Raw genomic sequence first — 20,071 nt, 5'->3', positions numbered from 1 at the left:
CAAATTAATTGACCCATTTGTCCGTTTGGAGGGAAATGTGGAGGTTTGCGGGATCTTGCTGTGCGCAAGTTGCCCGCCGCGGTACAAGATTGACCTGGTCAAAAGGCAACTCGGAAATGTTTCGAGGGGCGACTTGAATCGAGAAAGACAACGTGAGCGCGAAAAAGGTGCATCTCAGGAAGCTTTGAAGCAGGGAGGTGGCTGCCGTGCCCGTGGAGGCCACGGGGAGGCGGTGCTGAGCCTCGCCGGCCGACTGCAGACCGAAAGTGACGAGTCTGTTCAATTGAGGAATGCGGAAAAACTGCAGTCAGCAGTCTTGCTTCAAACCTCGCTCGCTCCTTCCCATAATCTTTTCATTAATGCACACCATTTTGTGTTTTTTCTTTGCAAACAACTGAACAGAGAGGGAAAAAATAAGTAATTGTTCTTAAATTCCAGAGTTTAGAAACACACAGAGAGGCTTTTAATAAAGGGACTGCGGAGAGGAATCCGTGTTTCCTCGAGTTTCACAGCGCTAGAAGCGTCCTCGCTGCATTTAAACACCGCATCAGCGACTAACACTGGGAGAAAACGTTATGTCAGCCGAGAAGGAAAGGATTTTTCGAGCGTTGAAGGACATGGTACAGAAACCCGGGAATGGGATCTGCGCTGACTGTGGCTTGCCAGGTAATGTGCAACTTGCCATTTACACGGGAAAAGTGTCTGTGAGATGTTCTGGAGGGAACACCGAGTGTCAGCCCGACCTTTAGAGCGCAAAACTCCACGCACACGCTCACTGGGTGCAGTGGGAACGCAGCGTGAGGAGAGGTGCGGTCTTTTACCTGCTAACCCTAAACCCTGGGCTGATTGCGAAAGATGCCGCGGTGACTAGTTTGAAGGAGGTTTGCACGTCTCATTGTCCAGGTCAATATTATTCCCATAATGGAGACACACGTAGTTCTGCAGATGCTGGAATCTGGACAAAATGCTGGAGGAACATCGACTGTTTATTTCCCTCCATAGATGCTGCCTGACCTGCTGAGTTCCTCCAGAATTTTGTGTGTTGTTCCCATAATCTAGTCTTTATTGTTCTGATGTTTGTGGAAGCTTAATGTACATAATCTGACTGTAGCTGAATCTTGAGAATGGCATTTAAAATGCAGTATAATTGTAACACATCATTTGACTTCAACAGTTCTCTCTCTCTCTCAAATTGGCAGTATTTCAATGGAAACTTTATTAGAAAGGTTTTCTGCAACACTCTGAAGGTCTTTCGGCGTCAGGACTATGGACGTCCCGAAATTCTTCACAAACAATTGAGTAGTGTGTTGGAAGTGATCTGATGGCCAGTTTGCACGCAGCATACTCCCAGGATTAGCTGCCAGCATTGTGGACCAAGGGTTATTATACTGGCTGGGACATGGTGAATAATTTCAGGGATCTTTTGCATCAAACCAAGAGGGCAGGAGAGGCTGCAGTTTAACACCCCGTCCAAAAGCCATCTCAGTGTTACACTGGGGAGCCAACATCAGCCCAGACCTCTATGCCTGAGTCTCTGGGCTTGGGTTTGAAACCGGAATGTTATGACTCAGAAGTGGGAGACGGACAGATACCAGCAACTCATCCATGAGGTGCGCGATGTTTCAGATCCTTTATAAGAAATAGGAGCAGAAGCAGGCCATTCGGCCCCTTCAAGCCTGCTCTGCCATTCAGCAAGATTGTGGGTGATGCTGTATGGCAAACACCATTTTCCCGCCTGATCTTCACATCCCTCCACTGCCTTAAAGTGCCCAAATCTATTGATCGGTGCTTTGGACGAACTCAGTGACGGAGTCATAGGGTAGAGAATTCCAAAGATTCACCATCCTCTGGGTGAAGACATTTCTCCTCAATCTGTCCAAAGTAACACACTCCTTGTTCTGAGACCCGTGTCCCCGGGTTCTCAACTCCTCACCGGGAAACATCCCCCCAACCCCCCCCCCCCCCCCCCGTCTACTCCTGTGTGTGGTCACCTGTTCTAGGAAAGACATCATTGAACTGGAAAGAGCGCAGAGAAGATCTGCGAGAATGTTGCCAAGACTCGGGTGGGCCTGAGTTATAGGGAGAGGTAGGGCAGGCTAAGACTTTATTCATTAGAATGTAGGATACTGGATAGAGTGGATATGGAGAGGATGTTTCCAGTAGTGGGAGAGTCTAGGACCAGAGGCCACAGCCTCAGAATAGAAGGACGTCCCTTTAGAACAGAGGTGAGGAGGAATTTCTTTAGTCAGAGGGTGGTGAATCTGTGGAATTCATTGCCACAGACGGCTGTGGAGGCCAAGTCATTGGGTATATTTAAAGGGGAGGTTGATAGGTTCTTAATTAGTCAGGGTGTCAAAGGTTACGGGGAGGAGGCAGGAGAGTGGGGTTGAGAAGGACTAATAAATTGGCCATGATCGAATAGCGGAACAGACTCGATGGGCCGAATGGCCTAATTCTGCTATGTTTATGGTCATATGGACTGAGAGGTGATTTTATAGAGGTGTATAAAATCATGAGGGTTTTCATTAGGGGGAATGCACACAGCCTTTTTCCCAGGGTTGGGGAATCAAAAATTAGAGGACGTAGGTTTAAGATGATGGGTGAAGGATTTAAAAGGGACCTGAGGGGAAACTTCTTCACACAGAGGGTGGTCCGTCTGTGGAATGAGCTGCCAGAGGAGGTGATTGAGGTACAATAACAACATTTAAAAAACACTTGGATAAGTACATGGATAAGGAGGTGTTTAAAGGGATACAGGCCAAATGTGAGCAATTGGGATTAGCTTGGTGGGCTCGATGGTTGGCATGGATGAGTTGGGTCGAAGGGCCTGTTTCCGTGCCGTGTGACTCTATGACTCTACCTTGTTTTAAGAATTTTGAACATTTCATTGAGGTCACCTCTCATTCTTCTAAACTCCTGAGAAGGGAAGCCTCAGCCACTCAGTCTCTCCTTGTATGACAGACCCACCATCCCAGGAACCAGCCTGGTAAATCTCTGCTGTATTCCTCATACAGCAAGGTTTTAGGTGCAGACTTTTGTTCCGTGTGAATAGGCCACTTGTGGGCCAATTGGACCAGCAGTGGAAATCTTGAAGGCAACATCCCTAAAGGGATTCCATATGACTTCCCCCTGCACCCCCCCCCCAAAACATTCCTCTCCCTCTCCAAACCCTTTCCCCAATCCCAACCCTCCTGAGGAGGCTCCCCCACTACTTGGCCGCTGGACATACATCTCCATCGCTGATGGCCCCTCACCTCCATCACTGACCTCCCCCCCCCCAACACCACCACCACCCCCCACCCTCCAATTTTAAAGCGGTCACAAGACTAACCTTCGCGGGGCAGTTCCTTAACCGGGATTTGAACCCACGAACATCAGAAAGTCATGGGTTCAAATCCTGGTTTAGGAACCAAGCCCCAGGCCCAGGCCCAGTGCAGGAGCGAGGAAGCGGGTTGGGGGGTGGGTGCCTTCTTTCAGGGAGACAAGCCATGGCCACGAATAATCTCTGCAGAAGATCCCATGGCCATTCTTTGCGGGAGCTTCCTGATCGTCATCAGTATTAGTTCCCCAGCCAGCATCAAAACAAATAATAGCCTTTGTTTTGCCCAGTTCACAGGTAGGGACGCACCACTGACAACCGGTGAAAGCTGTACTTGGCTTCATTCAAACTCTTAATTGCAAAGACGAAGTATAACCACTCACAACTGGCACAGTATGCTGCATGTGGGGACAGGGTCTTTGTATGGAGTGATCTATTCCATGCTGCTTGTGCCCAGTTGGTTCAGTGCCAATAACTAGGGTGCTACCCAATTGGTGAAGTGGAAGATGGAGGTGGTGGTGTAACAACCAGGAGTCCAGCTGCAATGGGATGAGGTGGGTTGGACCTGGATTGGACCATCAACGTGGTCCCACCTCACTGGAGAACAGAAGGAATAGGAGAGAGATGCTCTGCATCAGGCTTGTGGTACCGATGTTCTCTGAATCCCAGATTTTAGGCTCCTCCTTTCTGAGTGTTGGTCCCAGGCGCCCATGTTGTTCGGGGCTCAGGAAGGAGTCAAGTCAACTTCCATCTCCCTTCTATCCCTTTTGTTCGTCAATGAGATGGTACCATGTTGATGGTCCTGTTCAAGTCTCAGTACATAGAACATAGAACAGTACAGCTCAGAACAGGCCCTTCGGCCCATAATGGTGTGCCAACCGAGCTAATCCCTCCTACCTGCAGAATGCCCATGTGCCTCCATTTTCCTCTCATTCATTTGCCCATCCAAGTCCCTCTTAAAAGCCCCCAATGAACGTGCCTCCACCGCATACATCATTATCCCATTGCAGCTACTAATTAGCTACAGAGGAGGTGCAATGGGTTGCTCCTGACAGTTAATACAAAGACCCCATCCCCATGAGGGACTAACGACTAAGTCTCATCATGTAGATATTTCTCTGTTTTAACCTGGGCCTCTCACTATTTCTTATTGCCATAGTAACAGCCACTCTTCTATCTGCTATTAAGGCCTTGGATGGCGCTGGAGATGTCTTGGAGTGAACCCATTATTTCTTATCTCACTACAACCAGATGGCCTCTTCCCAATTAATTAGGTCTCTGAGACCCTGGGTCCTAGTAGTGTGAGCAAACTTCCCAGTTCATTTTCGACGTTTTGTGAAACTGAGAGAGGGTTATGTTGGGACATTGTCCCTTATCTCAAACCGTTCTGGTTCCAGCCTGTAGCTATGCTGATTTTACAGTCTTAAATGACACCTTATGGCTTCTCAAAACAATTCCTGATTCAGAATCCTGGGATCAATCAATACCGTAGATTCTCTCCTTTGATTAAGTTGCTTATATTTTATTAGCATTTGCAGAGAACTTCACAGATCATTAACCATCCTCGTATGTGGCATTGTTTCAAAATGGAAACACAGACCCTGTTCTGGGGCAGTTGCTTTTAACTCTTTGACCACCACACCTAGTGTAGTTAAAATGGCAGTACTCCTTCTCCTGTCTCTGAGTCATAATATTCAGTGTTCAAGACCCACCCCAGAGCATATAATCCAGCACTAAAATCTATGCTGACGCTGACACTGAGACACCCCCTGGACAGGATAATAAACTGCAAGGCCTCATTCTGAAGTTAGAATCAGATTTATTGTCACTCACTTAGATGATGTGGAATTTGTTGTTCTGCGGCAGCAGTACAGTGCAAAGACGTAAAAATACTATAAATTACAAAAATAAATAAATAGTACAAACAAGAAGGAATAACGAGGTAGTGTTCATGGACCGTTCAGTAATCTGATGGCGGAGGGGAAGAAGCTGTTCCTGAATCGTTGGGTGTGGGTCCTTGGGCTCCTGTACCTCCTCCCTGATGGTAGTAACGAGAAGAGGGCTACCACTGGTATCCTTGACTATATTAATCTCTCAACCAACATAATGAGATTGCTATTTATTGAAGCTTGCGAGCTAGCCACTGGATTTCCTCCATTACTACAGTAACAACGCTACGATAGTGGTAAAGTGTCCGTGAAAATCTTCATCCTGAAAAGCACAATAGAAATGCCTGCTGAGTATTTCCGGCGTATTTCTGATCTTGTTTTGGATTTGCAGCATCAACAGTTTATCCTTTTGCTTTTCAAACTGGGACAAGGCCTTGAGAGTGCTGCCTAATATGCCCTCAAATGAACAGTTCAATCAGCAGTTGAATAGAAGGGTAGCTCAATGAGACACCCTGTACATCTCAGAGGCAGTTAACCAAACACACGTTTCTTTTTTAGTAGTGTGCATTTTTAGTGATAGAGGCTTGTGTTCAAAATAGCTCCTGACTCTGCTGTTGAGCTCGTGGATGAATGCACAGAATGATAAACTGGCACTAAGCTGTTAAATTTAGGTGCAAGATTTCTTGCCAGGTGAAAAGCAATTTGTTTTGCGGAGTTCACAGGATGTAGGTATTGCAGGCAAGGCCAGTATTTGAAGGCCATTCCTCATCGCCTCAACCAATTAGGAATCCCCCTCCCCCCCTCCTGGTTCAATCCACCTACCACCCAAACATTTTACCCACCCAATTGCCTCCCCCCATTTGATTTCCTCTGCCCTTCACCTCTCCCCTAATGGTTCCTGTTATCACCTTCCTTACTTATCAGATTCGAACAGTTGTAGCCTTCATGTCACTTGCTTATCACCCTCCAGCAGCTGTCTCCACCTTCACCCTCCCCTTCCCCCACCTGCCCTTCACCCCTCCTCGATCCACCTATCACCTACTGGCCCCCGTCTCACCTCGCCCCCTACACCAGCCATCTCCCCTCTCCACTCTCAATCCTGAAGCAGGGTCTTGACCCGAAGCAGGGTCAACCCTACCCCCTGCCCCCCCTCCACCGGATGCTGAGTTCCTCCAGCATTGGAAGCATTTCAGAGGAGGTTTATTAGACTGAAACCTGAAATGGGCAGATTATCTCATAAGGAAAGATTGGTATTGGAATTGGTTTATTATTGTCACTTGTACCGAGGTACAGTGAAAAACTTGTCTTGCATACCGATCATACAGGTCAATTCATTGCACAGTGCAGTTACATTGAGTCAGTACAGAGTGCATTGAGGTAGTACAGGTAAAAACAATAACAGTGCAGAGTAAAGTGTCACAGCTACAGAGAAAGTGCAGTGCAATAAGGTGCAAGGTCACAACAAGGTAGATTGTGAGGTCAGAGTCCATCTCATCGTATAAGGGAACTGTTCAAGGCTTTGTGTCCCCTGGAGTTTCAAAGGGAGAGAACTTGACTGAAAGATCCTGAGTTATAGGAGTCATACAGCATGGAAACAGGCCCTTGGTCCCATCTGCCCACGTTTGGCCCATAGCCCTCTAATCTTCTCCTATCCATGTACTTAACGAGATGTCTTTTAAACATTGCTAATGTGCCCACCTCAACCACTATTCCTGGCAGCTCATTCCAAATACACACCACCCTCTGTGTGAAGAAGCTGCCCCTGATGTCCCTTTTAAATTTCTCACCTCTGATCTCTTGTTTTGCCCTCTTGTTTTTAATATCCCCTCCTTGGGAAAAAGACTTTCATCCTGTCTATACCTCTCATGATCTTATATACCTCTATCAGGTCACTCCTACGTTCCAGGGAATAAAGTCCTAGTCTGTGCAACCTCTTCTTGTAACTCAGGCCAAGTCCAGGCAACATCCTGGTAAATCTTTTCTGCACTCTTTCTAGTTTAATAACATCTTTCCTATAACAGGGTGACCAAAACTGGACACAACACTCCAACATATTATATAACTGCAACATAACTTCCCAACTCCTATACTGAATGCCCTGCATCTTTCAAGGATGGGTGTGTAGAGGATCACTCCTGTGGGAGAATCTAGAACTAGGGGGTCACTATTTTTAAGAATGAGGAGTCGCATACTTAAGACCGTGATGAATCGAAACTTTTTCTCTCGGATGGTGGTGAGTCTTTGAACTCTTTCTCACAGGGCAGTGGAAGCAGTGTTTGACTATTTTTAAGCCAGAGGCAGAGAGATCCTTATAAGGCAAGGGGTGAAAAATTGCAGCGGCTAGACAGAACTGTGAGAGTTGAGGTCGTAATTAATTCATCTCTAACACCATTGAAGAGGCATGAGGCGTCGTGGCCTACTCCTGCACTTAATTCATTAGTGTGTGTGTATATTTCAAAGGGCAGCCAGATGTCAACCACATTGATGGCTCTGAAGTCACGTCAAAGGGCCAGAGCTGATATGGGTGGCCACTTTCTTCCTCTGAAGGACTTCAGTGAACCGGATTGCTTCTTACAACAAGGAGGACACGAGACTGCGGATTCCTGGATCTAGAGCCACAAACAATCTGCTGGAGGAACTCAATGAGTCGAACTGCATCTGTAGGGGTGGAAGGAACTGTCGACGGTTCAGGTCGAAACCCCACATCCTTGCCTGGCACGACCTGCCCGTCATCTTTCACCTCTCCTCAGTCCTCCAATCACCGCGGACTCCTGTCTCGCCACTGCCCCCTCTCCTGTTTACAGAATACTCCCCATCTCCCCTCTCTACTCTCAGTCCTGATGCAGGGTTTCAACCCAAAACGTTGACAATTCCCTTTCTCCCACAGATGCTGCTCGACCTGTTGAGTTCCTCCAATAGATCACTTGCTGCTTCTTACAATAGTCCTGGTCCCTATTAGCAAAGCTGTCTTTAAGATCTAAATTTAGTCATTTACTTGAGTTTAAACTCCCCAGCTACCTCGGTAGGATTTGAACGAGTGCATCAATAGCCCATCCCTTTGGATACAAGAGCAATAACCTTACCGGGTACAAAGTGGTTGTGTTACTGGGCAATTCAGGAGCACAGACCATCAGTTCAAAGGAGACACAGGAGACGGCAGATGCTGGAACCTGATGCCACAAACAATCTGCTGGAGGAACTCAGTGGGTCGAGCAGCATCAGCAAATTCTCCAGCAGATTGTTCGTGGCATGAGTTCAAATCTGGACACTAACTTAAATTCATTTAAACTCTGGAGTGAAAAGCTAACAGTTCTAAAACAGGAATAAACATAAAGCTACTGGATTGTGGTAAAACCCTGCGTAGTTCCCTAAAAGGAAGGAAATCCATGGTGTTTACCCTGTGTGCCACTTTGTGGCAGTTAGCGCCAGCGACCCAGGATCGATTCCCGCCGCTGTCTGTAAGGAGTTTGTACGTTGTCCCCGCGTCTGCGTGAGTTTCCTCCGGGTGCTCCGGTTTCCTCCCACATTCCAAAGACATATGGGTTAGGAAGTTGTGGGCATGCTATGTTTGCGCCGGAAGCGTGGCGACAGTTGCACGCTGCCCCCAGAACACTCTACGCAAAAGATGCATTTCACTGTGTGTTTCAATGTACATGTGACTAATAAAGATATCTATATATCTATCTAAACCCACTCCCCACACAAGGGGTTTGATCCTTCACTGCTCTCTACTGGTCTGTTAGGATGGGGAAGCAAAAGAACTTCTCCTCTCTCAGGTGGATTTAAGAGATCCCATATTTTAAAGTTCTCCCCAGTGCATTGGGGGCCAATAATTATCCTGTAATTAGAAACTTTAGATGTTTTGGGCTAGCTCGAGGGGGAACTTAAACATTCACCCATTGAGAGGGTGCAGAGGAGATTTCCCAGGATGTTGCCTGGATTGGAGAGCATGTCTTATGAGGACAGGTTGAGTGAGCTAGGGCTTTTCTCTTTGGAGAGAAGGGGGATGAGAGGTGACGATAGAGGTGTACAAGATGATAAGAGGCATAGATCGAGTGGACAGTCAGAGACTTTTTCCCAGGGCGACAATGGCTAACACGAGGGGACATAATTTTAAAGTGATTGGAGGGAGGTATAAGGGGGATGTTAGGGGTAAGTTTTTTACACAGAGAGTTGTGGGTGCGTGGAATGCACTGCCTGCAGAGGCGGTGGGGGCGGATACATTAGGGACATTTAAGAGACTCTTAGATAGACACATGAATGGTAGAAAAAAAGGGGGCTATGTGGGAGGGAAGGGTTAAATAGATCTTAGAGCAGGATAAACTTGTGGGCCAAAGGACCTGTACTGTGCTGTTATGTTCTATGTATAAATCTCCAGCTCCTGAGTGCTGCAACTACCCCTTGCTGTCAGTGTTCAAACACTGGAGAGGGGTTCAGTTATGGAAGTTGACAAACTTCCAGGGAAAATGATTCCTGAGAACTTGATGGAGTCCCACCTTGGCTGAATTGACCCTCGAGCTGATGGCTGTGTAACAGCATGCAGTTGGCCCTTTAAACCTGTTCCATCACACAATCAGAGCATGGCTGATCTAACTTCATTTCTCCATCTCAGTTCCATAAATCCTTCTTTCCCTTTTCTTGCAAAGATCCATTAGCACCAGCTTTGAAGTAATTGTAATTTCATTTCATATTTCCTGATGACATAGATGGAGGCCATTCAGCCCATCGAGTCTCTGCCAGATTTCAGAGCAATCTCATCTGTCCCGTTCCTCCACCTATTTCCCTGCAGCCTAGTCCCTCTCATATTCTCATCACCTCTCCCCCACATTCTACCCCTCACCCACACACTAGGGGCAAGTTGCAGTGGCTAATTAACCCACCAGCCCACATGCCTTTGGGATGTGGGTGGAGACAGGAGCACCCGTGGGGAAACTCATGCAGTCCCAGGGAGAACGTGCAGACTCCACACAGGCAGCACTGGAGGACAGGATTGAACTTGGGTCACTGGAGCTGTGAGGCAGCAGTTCCACCAGCTGTGCCACCCCATTGACCCCACCCAGCACTTTGGGGAGAACTTTGCAAATTTTCACGACACTCTGTGTAGCAGAGTAGATTCTGACAGCATCCCGGGCAGCATTTCCTCTTAAAAGAAAAATAAACAGAGTCCATTTCACAACGTGGGTCACCCCATGTGACTGTGATTAAAGTGTAGCCACCGTTGTGTTGTACAAAGTGGAGCTCGTCCTAAACTTAAGACAAAAAAAAAACCACGGAGATACTCAGCAGGTCAGGCAGCATCCGTGGAGAAAGAAACGCAGTGTTAATTTTCTGGCTTGTTGACCTCCCACCAGAACGGGCGAAAACAAGTGTGTTTTAAGTTGCAGAGAGACAGCGAGGTGGTGAGAATAAAGAGAATATCTGTGATAGGGTTGAAAACGCAGGTCGACACGTGTGTTGGTGCTGTGTAGGAGAGGGTTATGAATGCTAATTTGTCAGAGCTGATCTGTCTGAGGGGGGTGAGTGAGGACAATAAAAGGTACAGAAGTGGGGGGGGGGGGGGGGTGACAGACTTTGACATAAAAGAGAATGCTGGAAATACTCAGCAGATCAGGCAGCATCTGTGGAGAGGGAAATACCGAGGCAAAGTTACACATGGACGACCCTACATCAGAACTGCCCCATTCTGACACAAACAGGAAAGGATGGTTATCGCGTTCTAAATTTGTTGTGACCCAATGCACCCCTGCAGATTATGCCCCTCTACAAAAGGCTTACAGCTGCATTAAGACCTGATAGAGGTTCATAAAAATATGCGATGCATAGATAGGGTAAACAGTTGGAGTTTTTCTCCCCAGGGTGAAAATGTCAAATACTAGAGGGCATAGCTTTACGGTAAGAGGGGGGAAAGTTTAAAGGAGATGTGCAGGGCAAGTTTTTTTTTACACAGAGAGTGGTGAGTGCCTGGAACAGGCTGCCGGGGTAGTGGTGGAAGCAGATACAATAGACCATAAGACAAAGGAGCAGAAGTCGGCCATTCGGCCCGTCGAGTCTGCTCCGCTATTCTATCATGAGTTGATCCATTCTCCCATTTAGCCCCACTCCCCCACCTGCTCACCATAACCTTTGATGCCCTGGCTAGTCAGATACCTATCAATCTCTGCCTTAAATACACCCAATGACTTTGCCTCCACAGCCGCCCGTGGCAACAAATTCCACAGATAATAGTGGAGTTTAACAGGCTTTTAGATAGTCACATGAATATGCAGGGAACAGAGGAATATGGATCATGAGCAGCCAGAAGAGATTAGTTCAGAATCAGAATCAGATTTATTATCACTGACTTAGATGGTGTGGAATTTGCTGTAAGTGCAAAGACATAAAATTACGAAGGGACTGTTCCTTTGTTGTGCTATATTCTATAAGAGAACATGAATGGTTGGGGGTGCCATCTTTTGAATGAGTTTTTTAAACAGTGAACACTGCACGACTTTTCAGTTGGGGAGATTCCATTGCACAACTGCAAAGAGCGGGAAGCCACAACTTATCCCTCTGTGACAGTTTATTGGATCAGCATCACTCTGCTTTCTGTGGGAGCTTGCTGTGCACAGATTGGCAGCTGCATCCCCCACATTGCAACAGTCGCTTCAGAAGTACTTCATTGGGTGTAGTGCATTGAGGATGCCCGAGGCTATAGAAATGTGAACCTTTGATATTTTTCGTTAAATATGAGATTGTAAAATATCCGTGTCTGGATGTGTTGCCTGAAGGAAGCATTTACTTGTTGAGTGCCAGTTAACGTTCCTCTGCTCACTCGCTGCACAGAGACAGATTTAGGCAGGTGCTGTCCTGATTTGTCCGCCTGCCTGATGCGCCATGTCTCGCTCAGCAGTAGGTTAATGACTGAGGGTCCAACCTGCCTGGACTTGGCTCGTTCCTTACAGAACAGCCCCACCCTCCACACGCTCACTCGACTCATTCCTTCATAGAATCAAAGCGTCCAGGCAACTAAATCTGCAAAACCTGCACCCCACCCTAATTGTTGCCTGAGTTGCGTTATCTTTCACTGCAAGCGGATTGGGAATGTTTCACAGTGTGTTTGGTGTAAGAAAATGAAGGGAGTATTGCTGTGTTTTATTAAAGTGGCAGAATGGGGGGAAACTAACATCAAGAGCTCTTGGGGTCACGTCAGACTTTGCAAGGGCAGGGTCAGTGTGGGTTAGACACAGAGTAATGCTCCCTTACACCATGCCATCACACAGTCCCAGGAGAGGGACAGCACTGGATCAATTGATTGACTGATTGATGGTGTACCAGACTCCAATCCGTGTGTGGGATCTGACTGGAACTGGGAGGAGTTCAAGGAAGAAGGGGAGAGAGGTGGTTTTCTGACAACTATTTTAGTAGAAAGTGGAGAGAGATGACTTCATCCTCGGAAAGTAGACGAATTTCTTGTATATTACAAGGTTGGTGGTCGTGTGGCGGAGGACTGTTGGGGCAGGTCGGAATATCACTGGGGTGGGGCTGTGAGTCCAAGGGGAGGCGAGGGCTGTGTGTGTGTGTCCAGTTTAACATGGGAACTCCCTTCCCACCCCAATTGCCCTGCCCAGGTTAACTGGGGCCGTCTGGGTGAAGAATGTCCACATCTTGGGACTTTCTCGAGGTCAAGGCAGTCTGGCTGACCTGGGGAAAGAGGCTTTGCCCAGCCAAGGAACTGGTGTGGGAGGAACAGCAACCAAGCTATCATTATGGACCACCCTCCCCATCTCCCTCCCTCCCCATCTCGTCCCTCCCTTCCCCTTCCCATCTCCAGTCCCACCCCCTCTCCAGTCCCTCCTCCTCCCCCCTCCAGTCCCTCCCCCTTCCCAGCCCATCTCCCCCCACCCTCCCCCCTCCGTTCTTTTCACTAGTTATTCAGGTTTATTGTAACGGTTTCTGCCGAGGTGAGCGTGACTGGCCACCCCCATGGAGAACTGAATGCAACGCTCTAGGTGTGGCCTAACCAGAGTTTGATAAAGCTGCAACATAACTTCCTGACTCTTGAATTCAGTGCCTAGACTAAAAAAGGCAAGTATGCCACACGCCGCCTTTACCATCCTAACAACTTGTGAGACCATTTTCATGGGACTATGAACTTGGACACCAAGATCCCTTATAAGAGGGGATATTTCAGTGCCAGGGAATGTCCTGTCACCTCTCCACAACCTTTGGCAGGCCACGGTACCACCTCTGCAGTAGGTGAGGCCTGTCCAAATCCCCAGCTGGAAGGATGACAAGTGGCTCAGCTCCCTCCTCATCAAAGCACCTTTGATGTGAAACCATCACCAGCTTCCTCGGACCACCACTTGGTGTGAACGGAGCTCGTCCCACTGCCCACACCGGTGAGTTTCCAGCATTGCCACCTGAACAACCAGCTGCAGGAAGATGAGCAAGTGTGGGATTCCTTCACAGGATGTGTGGGTAACAGGTCAGCGTCCCTTTACTTTGGGAGAGGAGTGCGTCAGGGACATCCTATGTCCAACTATTTATATTCCATCTGCTTGGAGTCATTCCCGAATCTTTGGAGGGCCAGGCACAGTTGTCGTCCTCTCTGCTTCTGCAAACGACCTGCTTCTTCCTCCTGGTCACAGATCCCTTTGACCTTTGGGGGATATGTGGGTCTTTTCCACCAAGTCCTCCACAAGGGTTAGTTGGGAGAAATATTCCAGAAAACTGGTGGTGTTGACAACAAGGAGGGTAGTCTTAGGCTACAGAATGAGATTGATCACCTGATAAATTGGGCAGAGTATTAACAGATGGAACTTAACCCTGACAAGAGTGAGGTGATACATTTTGGGATGTAAATAAGGGTAGGTCATACACCATGATGGTGGGGCCCCAAGGAGTGTTGAAGAACAAAGGGACTTTGGTGTACAAGTCCAAAGATCAATAGATAAAATCAGTAGTGAAGGTACCATCAGGTGGTGAAGAAGGCATATGGGATGCTTGCCTTCATTAGCTGGGACAAGGAATATAAGAGCAAAGAGGTCTTGGTACAACTTTCTGAAACATTGGTTAGGCCACTTGTGTACAGTTCTGGTCACCACCCTCTAGAAAGGATGTGAAAGCACTGGAGAGGGTGCAGGGGAGATTCACTAGGATTGTACCTGGGATTGGGTGTTTTGGTTATGACTGGATAGGAGCAGAGGAGGCTGAGGGAGGACCTGATAAGAGGTGTACAAAATTATAAGGGCCATAGGTAGGATGGATAGTAAGAAACTCTGTCCCCATGGCATAGGTATCTAAGATCAGAGAGCATTGGTTGGAGATCAGGAGTAGAAGGTTTAGAGGGGATTTGGAGAAGGGTGGTGGGAATCTGGAATGCACTTGCTGAGGAGACAGGTACTCTCATCTTACATTAGTAAAGATTTTTTACACAACATAAGAAAGAACAACATACACAAAATGGGGGCCAGAGTGGGAGAGTCTTGAATGAAAGGATGTTGTTTCAAGATCAGTCATTTAAAACCAAGGTGTGTAGAAATTTCTTGCAGAACGTAGCAGCTCTCTACAATTCTTTACCCCGGAGAGTTGTGGAGACTGGATCATCAGAAGTACTCAAAGTGGAGGGAGATAAATTTTTGAAGGACTGGGGAATTGAGAGCTATTGGGAACTGGAACAGAGGGATAGATGATGCCTCAGGCAGGCCTGAAGGCCAGACTGGCCTTCTCTTCCTCCTATTTTCTCATGTTCTTGAAATATAAAGGCCACAATGGGTTGTGTGCAGAGCAAATCTCCAGGCTGGCCTTATGACAGAATCCCATCCTTCCCATCAGTCTCAGTTAGAGACTTGTGGTCAATATCTCTTGAGGCTTGTTAGCCACAAGTACATGGCCCAAGATTCACCACACTCACTCCATAATGATGTCACTTGGTCAAATTTGGCAGCAGCCTTCAGATGGTGGGTTGCGAGCTGGATGGGGAGACGAGGACAGCAGAGTGCCAACTCATCTCCCCAGCTCTAGACAACAAGTAACTAAAAGTTACCAGGAGTCAGTCCTTTGGAGTTTGGCTGATTCAGGCCTAGTGCGTTCCAAGGGAGAGGGGCCTCTTGAGTTCACCTCACTGACCTTGCAAACTTCCCATCTGTTAATGTTGATTCTCTTTCCCAGAACCTGAATGGGCTTCGACCACACTTGGAATCTTCATTTGCCTCAACTGCTCGGGGATCCATCGGAACATTCCAGATGTGAGCATCGTTAAGTCACTCCTCCTGGACCCCTGGAATGATTCCCAAATTCAGGTAACAGGATAATGTTCATCCAAAGGAAAAGAAACCTCATTTACCTCCCAATCCTTTCTCGCATCCTCTTGTGTATTCACTTATAGGACGTGGACTTCACACCCAAAGGCAGCATTTATTACCCCATCCCTAATTACCCTTGAAGAGATAGTGGTGAGTTCCTACTCGAACCACTGCAGTCCTTCTGGTGAAGGTGCTCCACAGTGCAGCTGGGGAGGGAGCTGCAGGATTTAGATCCCAAACCATCAAAAGAATGGAAATATTTCCAAGACAAGATGGTGTGCTTCTTGGAAGAGAACCTGCAGGCAGCGGTGTTCCATGCACCTGCTGCCCTTGTCCTCCTGGGTGGCACAGGTCATGGATTTGGGAAGTGCCATTGAACTGTAAGTAGATGGCACACACTGCGGTCTGTAGGCATTGATGGTAGACAGGGTGGCTTCTCTGTCCTGGTGCTGTCAAGATTCTTGAGTGCTGTTGGAGTTGAACAGGTAGTGGAGGACCTTCCTGCCCTTCTCTGTCACCTCTCCCACTCTCCTCCTAAATTTAAAATCACACTCAATGAACTTCTCCCCGTTCATGACCACACACGAGTTGTTCTTCTCCAGGGTATTAATTTGGTAAGGGATCAGACGTGACTCAGTGGTTCTGCTCTTGCCTGAGTCACACGAGATTCCATATTTCCTTTTGACAGAGAAGGAGGTCATTCCAGTCCCTTGTGGGCACGCTCTGCTCCAGTGAGTTAAGCACAAAAATCCACCCTGACCCTCAGCCCAACACTGAGGGAGTACTGCAATGAAATTAAACTAAGACTCAATTAAATCCCACTGTTATATTTGGAAGGGAGCTCTCCTTGATGTTCTAGACCAATGTTTATCATTCAATCACGTTCCAAAGATCAAATGTTCATGGGGGGACTAGTCCTAATATTCCTTTGTTAAAATGCTCCTCCAGAACACTCTCCATATTAAAATCCAAAGTTCACCTGGGTGAGTAAATATGTCCAGGCTCTGCTCCAGGTTAAACTACACAGCAAGTTGTGACAGGGGATGCATAGCAATGCCCTGCCATTTGATTGACCCTATCTGACCAACACACAACTTTACACTCCTCACAAACCAGAGCTCACAAAAAGCCAAAGATCAACAAGGGCCCACTTCCTTTCTCCTTCGTCTCACTCAGTCTGTAGTTTTCTGTCTCTCCCTCTCTGTCTCTCTCGCACTCTCACACTCTGTCCCTCTCTCATTTGTAACCCCTCCACTCACTCTCTCTTTCACCCACTCCTCTCTCACTACTTGCCCACTTTTACCCGATCCCCCCTTTTACCCAACCCCCTCCCTCTCTCTATCTCTTACCCGATCTCCGTCTGTCTCTCCCTGTCTGTCTCCCTCTGTCTCTCCCTGTCTGTCTCTCCCTTACCCAACCTCCCTTTTTTTTAACCTGAATCTCTCTGTCTCTCTCTCTCTGTCTGACTCTCTGTCCCTCTCTCTCTGCCGCCCCTCCCATCTCCAGCACTTTGAAATCCCCCACTGTTTCGTGAGGCAGTCCAAGAGCCTGTGGGTGATCTGTAAATAAGTCGTGCAGCCAAGGGCAGACCAGATGCAACCACAGACAGTGTGAGCGCAGTGTTACACTGATCTGTGAAACATTAAACATTCTACTGAATTTCAGTTTCTTTTCTGACCAGAACACAGTTCTGCCGTCTGAGGTGTTTGTAGTTCAGCTCACAGTCCAACCAGATGAGGAGGTTCGACTCCTAATAATCAACATCCTCTGGGAATGTGAAATTACACAGATCAATGTATTTGGTTAATATTCAGGTTGTGGTTGGAATCAGTGTCTGAGTCACTGGTTGTACTGTAATCTCAAACACACAGAACATCCTGACAGTCCTTCCACACTCTTCGGTGCAGGAGGTTGTATTATGCACCTGACATATTGTGAGACACAGTGGCATAGCTAGTAGAACCACTACCTCACAGTTACAGGGACCCGAGTTCAGTCCTCAGGTGCTGTCTGTGTGGAGTTTGCATGTTCTCCCTGTGGGTCTTCTCTGGGTGCTCCTGTTTCCTCACACATCCCGGATACGTGCAGATCAATAGGTTAATTGGCCACTTTGATTGCTCCTAGTGTGTTGGTGAGCGGTAGAATCTGGGGGACAGTTGATGGGAATGTGGGGAGAAATAAGTGGTATTACTGTAAAAATGTGTGCTTGATAGTGAGCAGTGACTCGGTGGGCCGAAGGACCTGTTTCTGTGCTCATGGAACATAGAACAGTACAGCACAGGAACAGGACCTTCGGCCCACAATGTCTGTGCCAAACATGTTGTCAAATTAAACTAATCCTTCCTGCCTGCACATGATCCATATCCCTCCATACCCTGCATATTCATGTGCTTATCTAAAAGCCTCTTAAACATCAGTATTGGTATTGGTTTATTATTGTCACGTAACGAGGTACAGTGAAAAACTTGTCTTGCATATCGTTCATACAGATCAATTCATTACACAGTGCATTGAGGTAGTACAGGGTAAAAACAATAACAGAATACAGAGTAAAGTGTCACAGCTACAGAGGAAGTGCAGTGCAGGTAGACAATAAGGTGCAAAGTCACAACAAGGTAGATTGTGAGGTCGAAAGTCCATCTCATCGTATAAGGGAACAATTCAATAGTCTTATCACAATGGGATAGAAGCTGTCTTTGAGCCTGGTGGACGTGCCCTCAGGCTCCTGTACCTTCTGCCTGATGGGAGAGGAGAGAAGAGAGAATGACCCGGGTGGGTGGGGTCTTTGATTATGCTGGCTGCTTCACCAAAGCAGTGAGAGGTAAAGACAGAGTCCATGGAGGGGAGGCTAGTTTCCATGACGTGCTGAGCTGTGTCCACAACTCTCTGCAGTTTCTTGCAGTTCTGGGCAGAGCAGTTGCCGTACCAAGCCGTGATGCATCCAGATAGGACGCTTTCTGTGGTGCATCGATAAAAGTTGGTGAGTGTCAAAGGGGACATACTGAATTTCTTTAGCCTCCTGAGGAAAGCAGCTTGTAACGAGTTGCCATGCTCCGGCGCGTTCTCCTTCCACCACCACCCCGTTTTACAACGGTGGGTGAAATTAAAATAAAAGCAGACAATCCTGGAAAAACTGAGCAGGTCAGGAAGATTCTGTGGAAAGAGAAACAGTTAAGGTCTGAGACTCTTCATCAGAATTGAAAAAGAGAGAAACAGGTTGTCCTAGGTGGCAGAGAATGTGGGGGAGGATGATGAATGAAACAAAGGGAAATAATCTGACAGTTAAGGGGCAGTTAAAAACAGAATAAAGCTGCTTCATCTATGCAATGTGCTGCTCATGTAGTTTAGACAGTGGAATGTTGTACTGTGATCTCAAAGAGGTTTATAAAATCTTGAGGGGCATAGATAAGGTGGATGGTCGCAGTCTTTCTCCCAGGGTAGGGGAGTCTAAAACTAGAGGGCACAGGTTTAAGGTGAGAGGCGAGAGACTTAAAGGGTCCTCTGGGGCAAGCTTTTCACACAGAGGTTGGTGGGGATATGGAACAAGCTGCCAGAGATGCAGGTATAATTATGTTTAAAAGACATTTGCATAAGTACATGGAGAGGGAAGGTTTAGAGGGGTATGAGGCAAATGAGACCAGCTCAGGAAGGCACTTGAACATAGAACGTAGAAGACTACAGCACAGTACAGGCCCTTCGGCCCACAATGTTGTGCTGACATTTTATCCTGCTCTAAGATCTATCTAACCCTTCCCTCCAACATAGCCCCCTATTTTTCTATCATTCATGTGTCTATTTAAGAGTCTCTTAAATGTCCCTAATGTATCTGCCCCCACAACCTCTGCAGGCAGTGTGTTCCACGCACCCACCGCTCTCTGTGTAAACAAAAAACTTATCCCTGACATCCCCCTTATACCTTCCTCCAATCTCCTTAAAATTATGCCCCCTCATATTAGCCATTGTCTCCCTGGAAAAAAGTCTCTGACTGTCCACTCGATCTATGCCTCTTATCATCTTGTACACCTCTATCAAGTCACCTTTCATCCTCCTCCTTTCCAAAGAGAAAAGCCCTAGCTTGCTCAACCTGTCCTCATAAGACATGCTCTCTAATCCAGGCATCATCCTGGTAAATCTCCTCTGCACCCTCTCTAAAGCGTCCACATCCTTTCTATAATGAGGCGACCAGAACTGAACACAATAGTCCAAATGTGGTCTGACCAGAGTTCTATAGAGCTGCAACATCACCTTGCAGCTCTTGAACTCAATATCCCAACTAATGAAGGCCAACACTCCATACGCCTTCTTAACAACCCTATCGACCTGCGAGTGAGTCTCATTTGCCCAGCTGAGGTAGAGTGCATAGTGGCAATAATCTTTTCCTCAATGTCAGCAAAACAACAGAGCTGGTCATTGACATCAGGAAGCAGGGTGGAGCACATGGTCCTGTTTGCTTTAGTGGTGCTGAGGTCGAGAGGGTTGAGAGCTTCAAGTTCCTAGGAGTGAACATCACCAATAGCCTGTCCTGGTCCAACCACGTAGACACCATGGCCAAGAAAGCTCACCAGCACCTCTACTTCCTC

The 20,071-nt window shown here is 47.4% G+C and overlaps 1 protein-coding gene across 1 annotated transcript in view; it reads left to right on the top strand.

Annotated features, from left to right (window-relative positions):
• The first annotated feature begins 278 nt into the window (after nucleotides 1–278).
• LOC127585625 (arf-GAP with dual PH domain-containing protein 1-like) overlaps nucleotides 279–20,071 on the top strand; it is a 51,450-nt gene continuing 31,657 nt past the window's right edge. The window contains 2 exon segments of the mRNA XM_052043235.1: nucleotides 279–666; nucleotides 15,358–15,488. Coding sequence (XP_051899195.1) covers nucleotides 576–666; nucleotides 15,358–15,488 — 222 coding nt within the window. The 5' untranslated portion in view covers nucleotides 279–575.

Source organism: Pristis pectinata, chromosome 33, assembly GCF_009764475.1.
Source record: "Pristis pectinata isolate sPriPec2 chromosome 33, sPriPec2.1.pri, whole genome shotgun sequence".
Taxonomy (NCBI): Eukaryota; Metazoa; Chordata; class Chondrichthyes; order Rhinopristiformes; family Pristidae; genus Pristis; species Pristis pectinata.
This window is presented reverse-complemented; position numbering and strand designations above follow the sequence as displayed.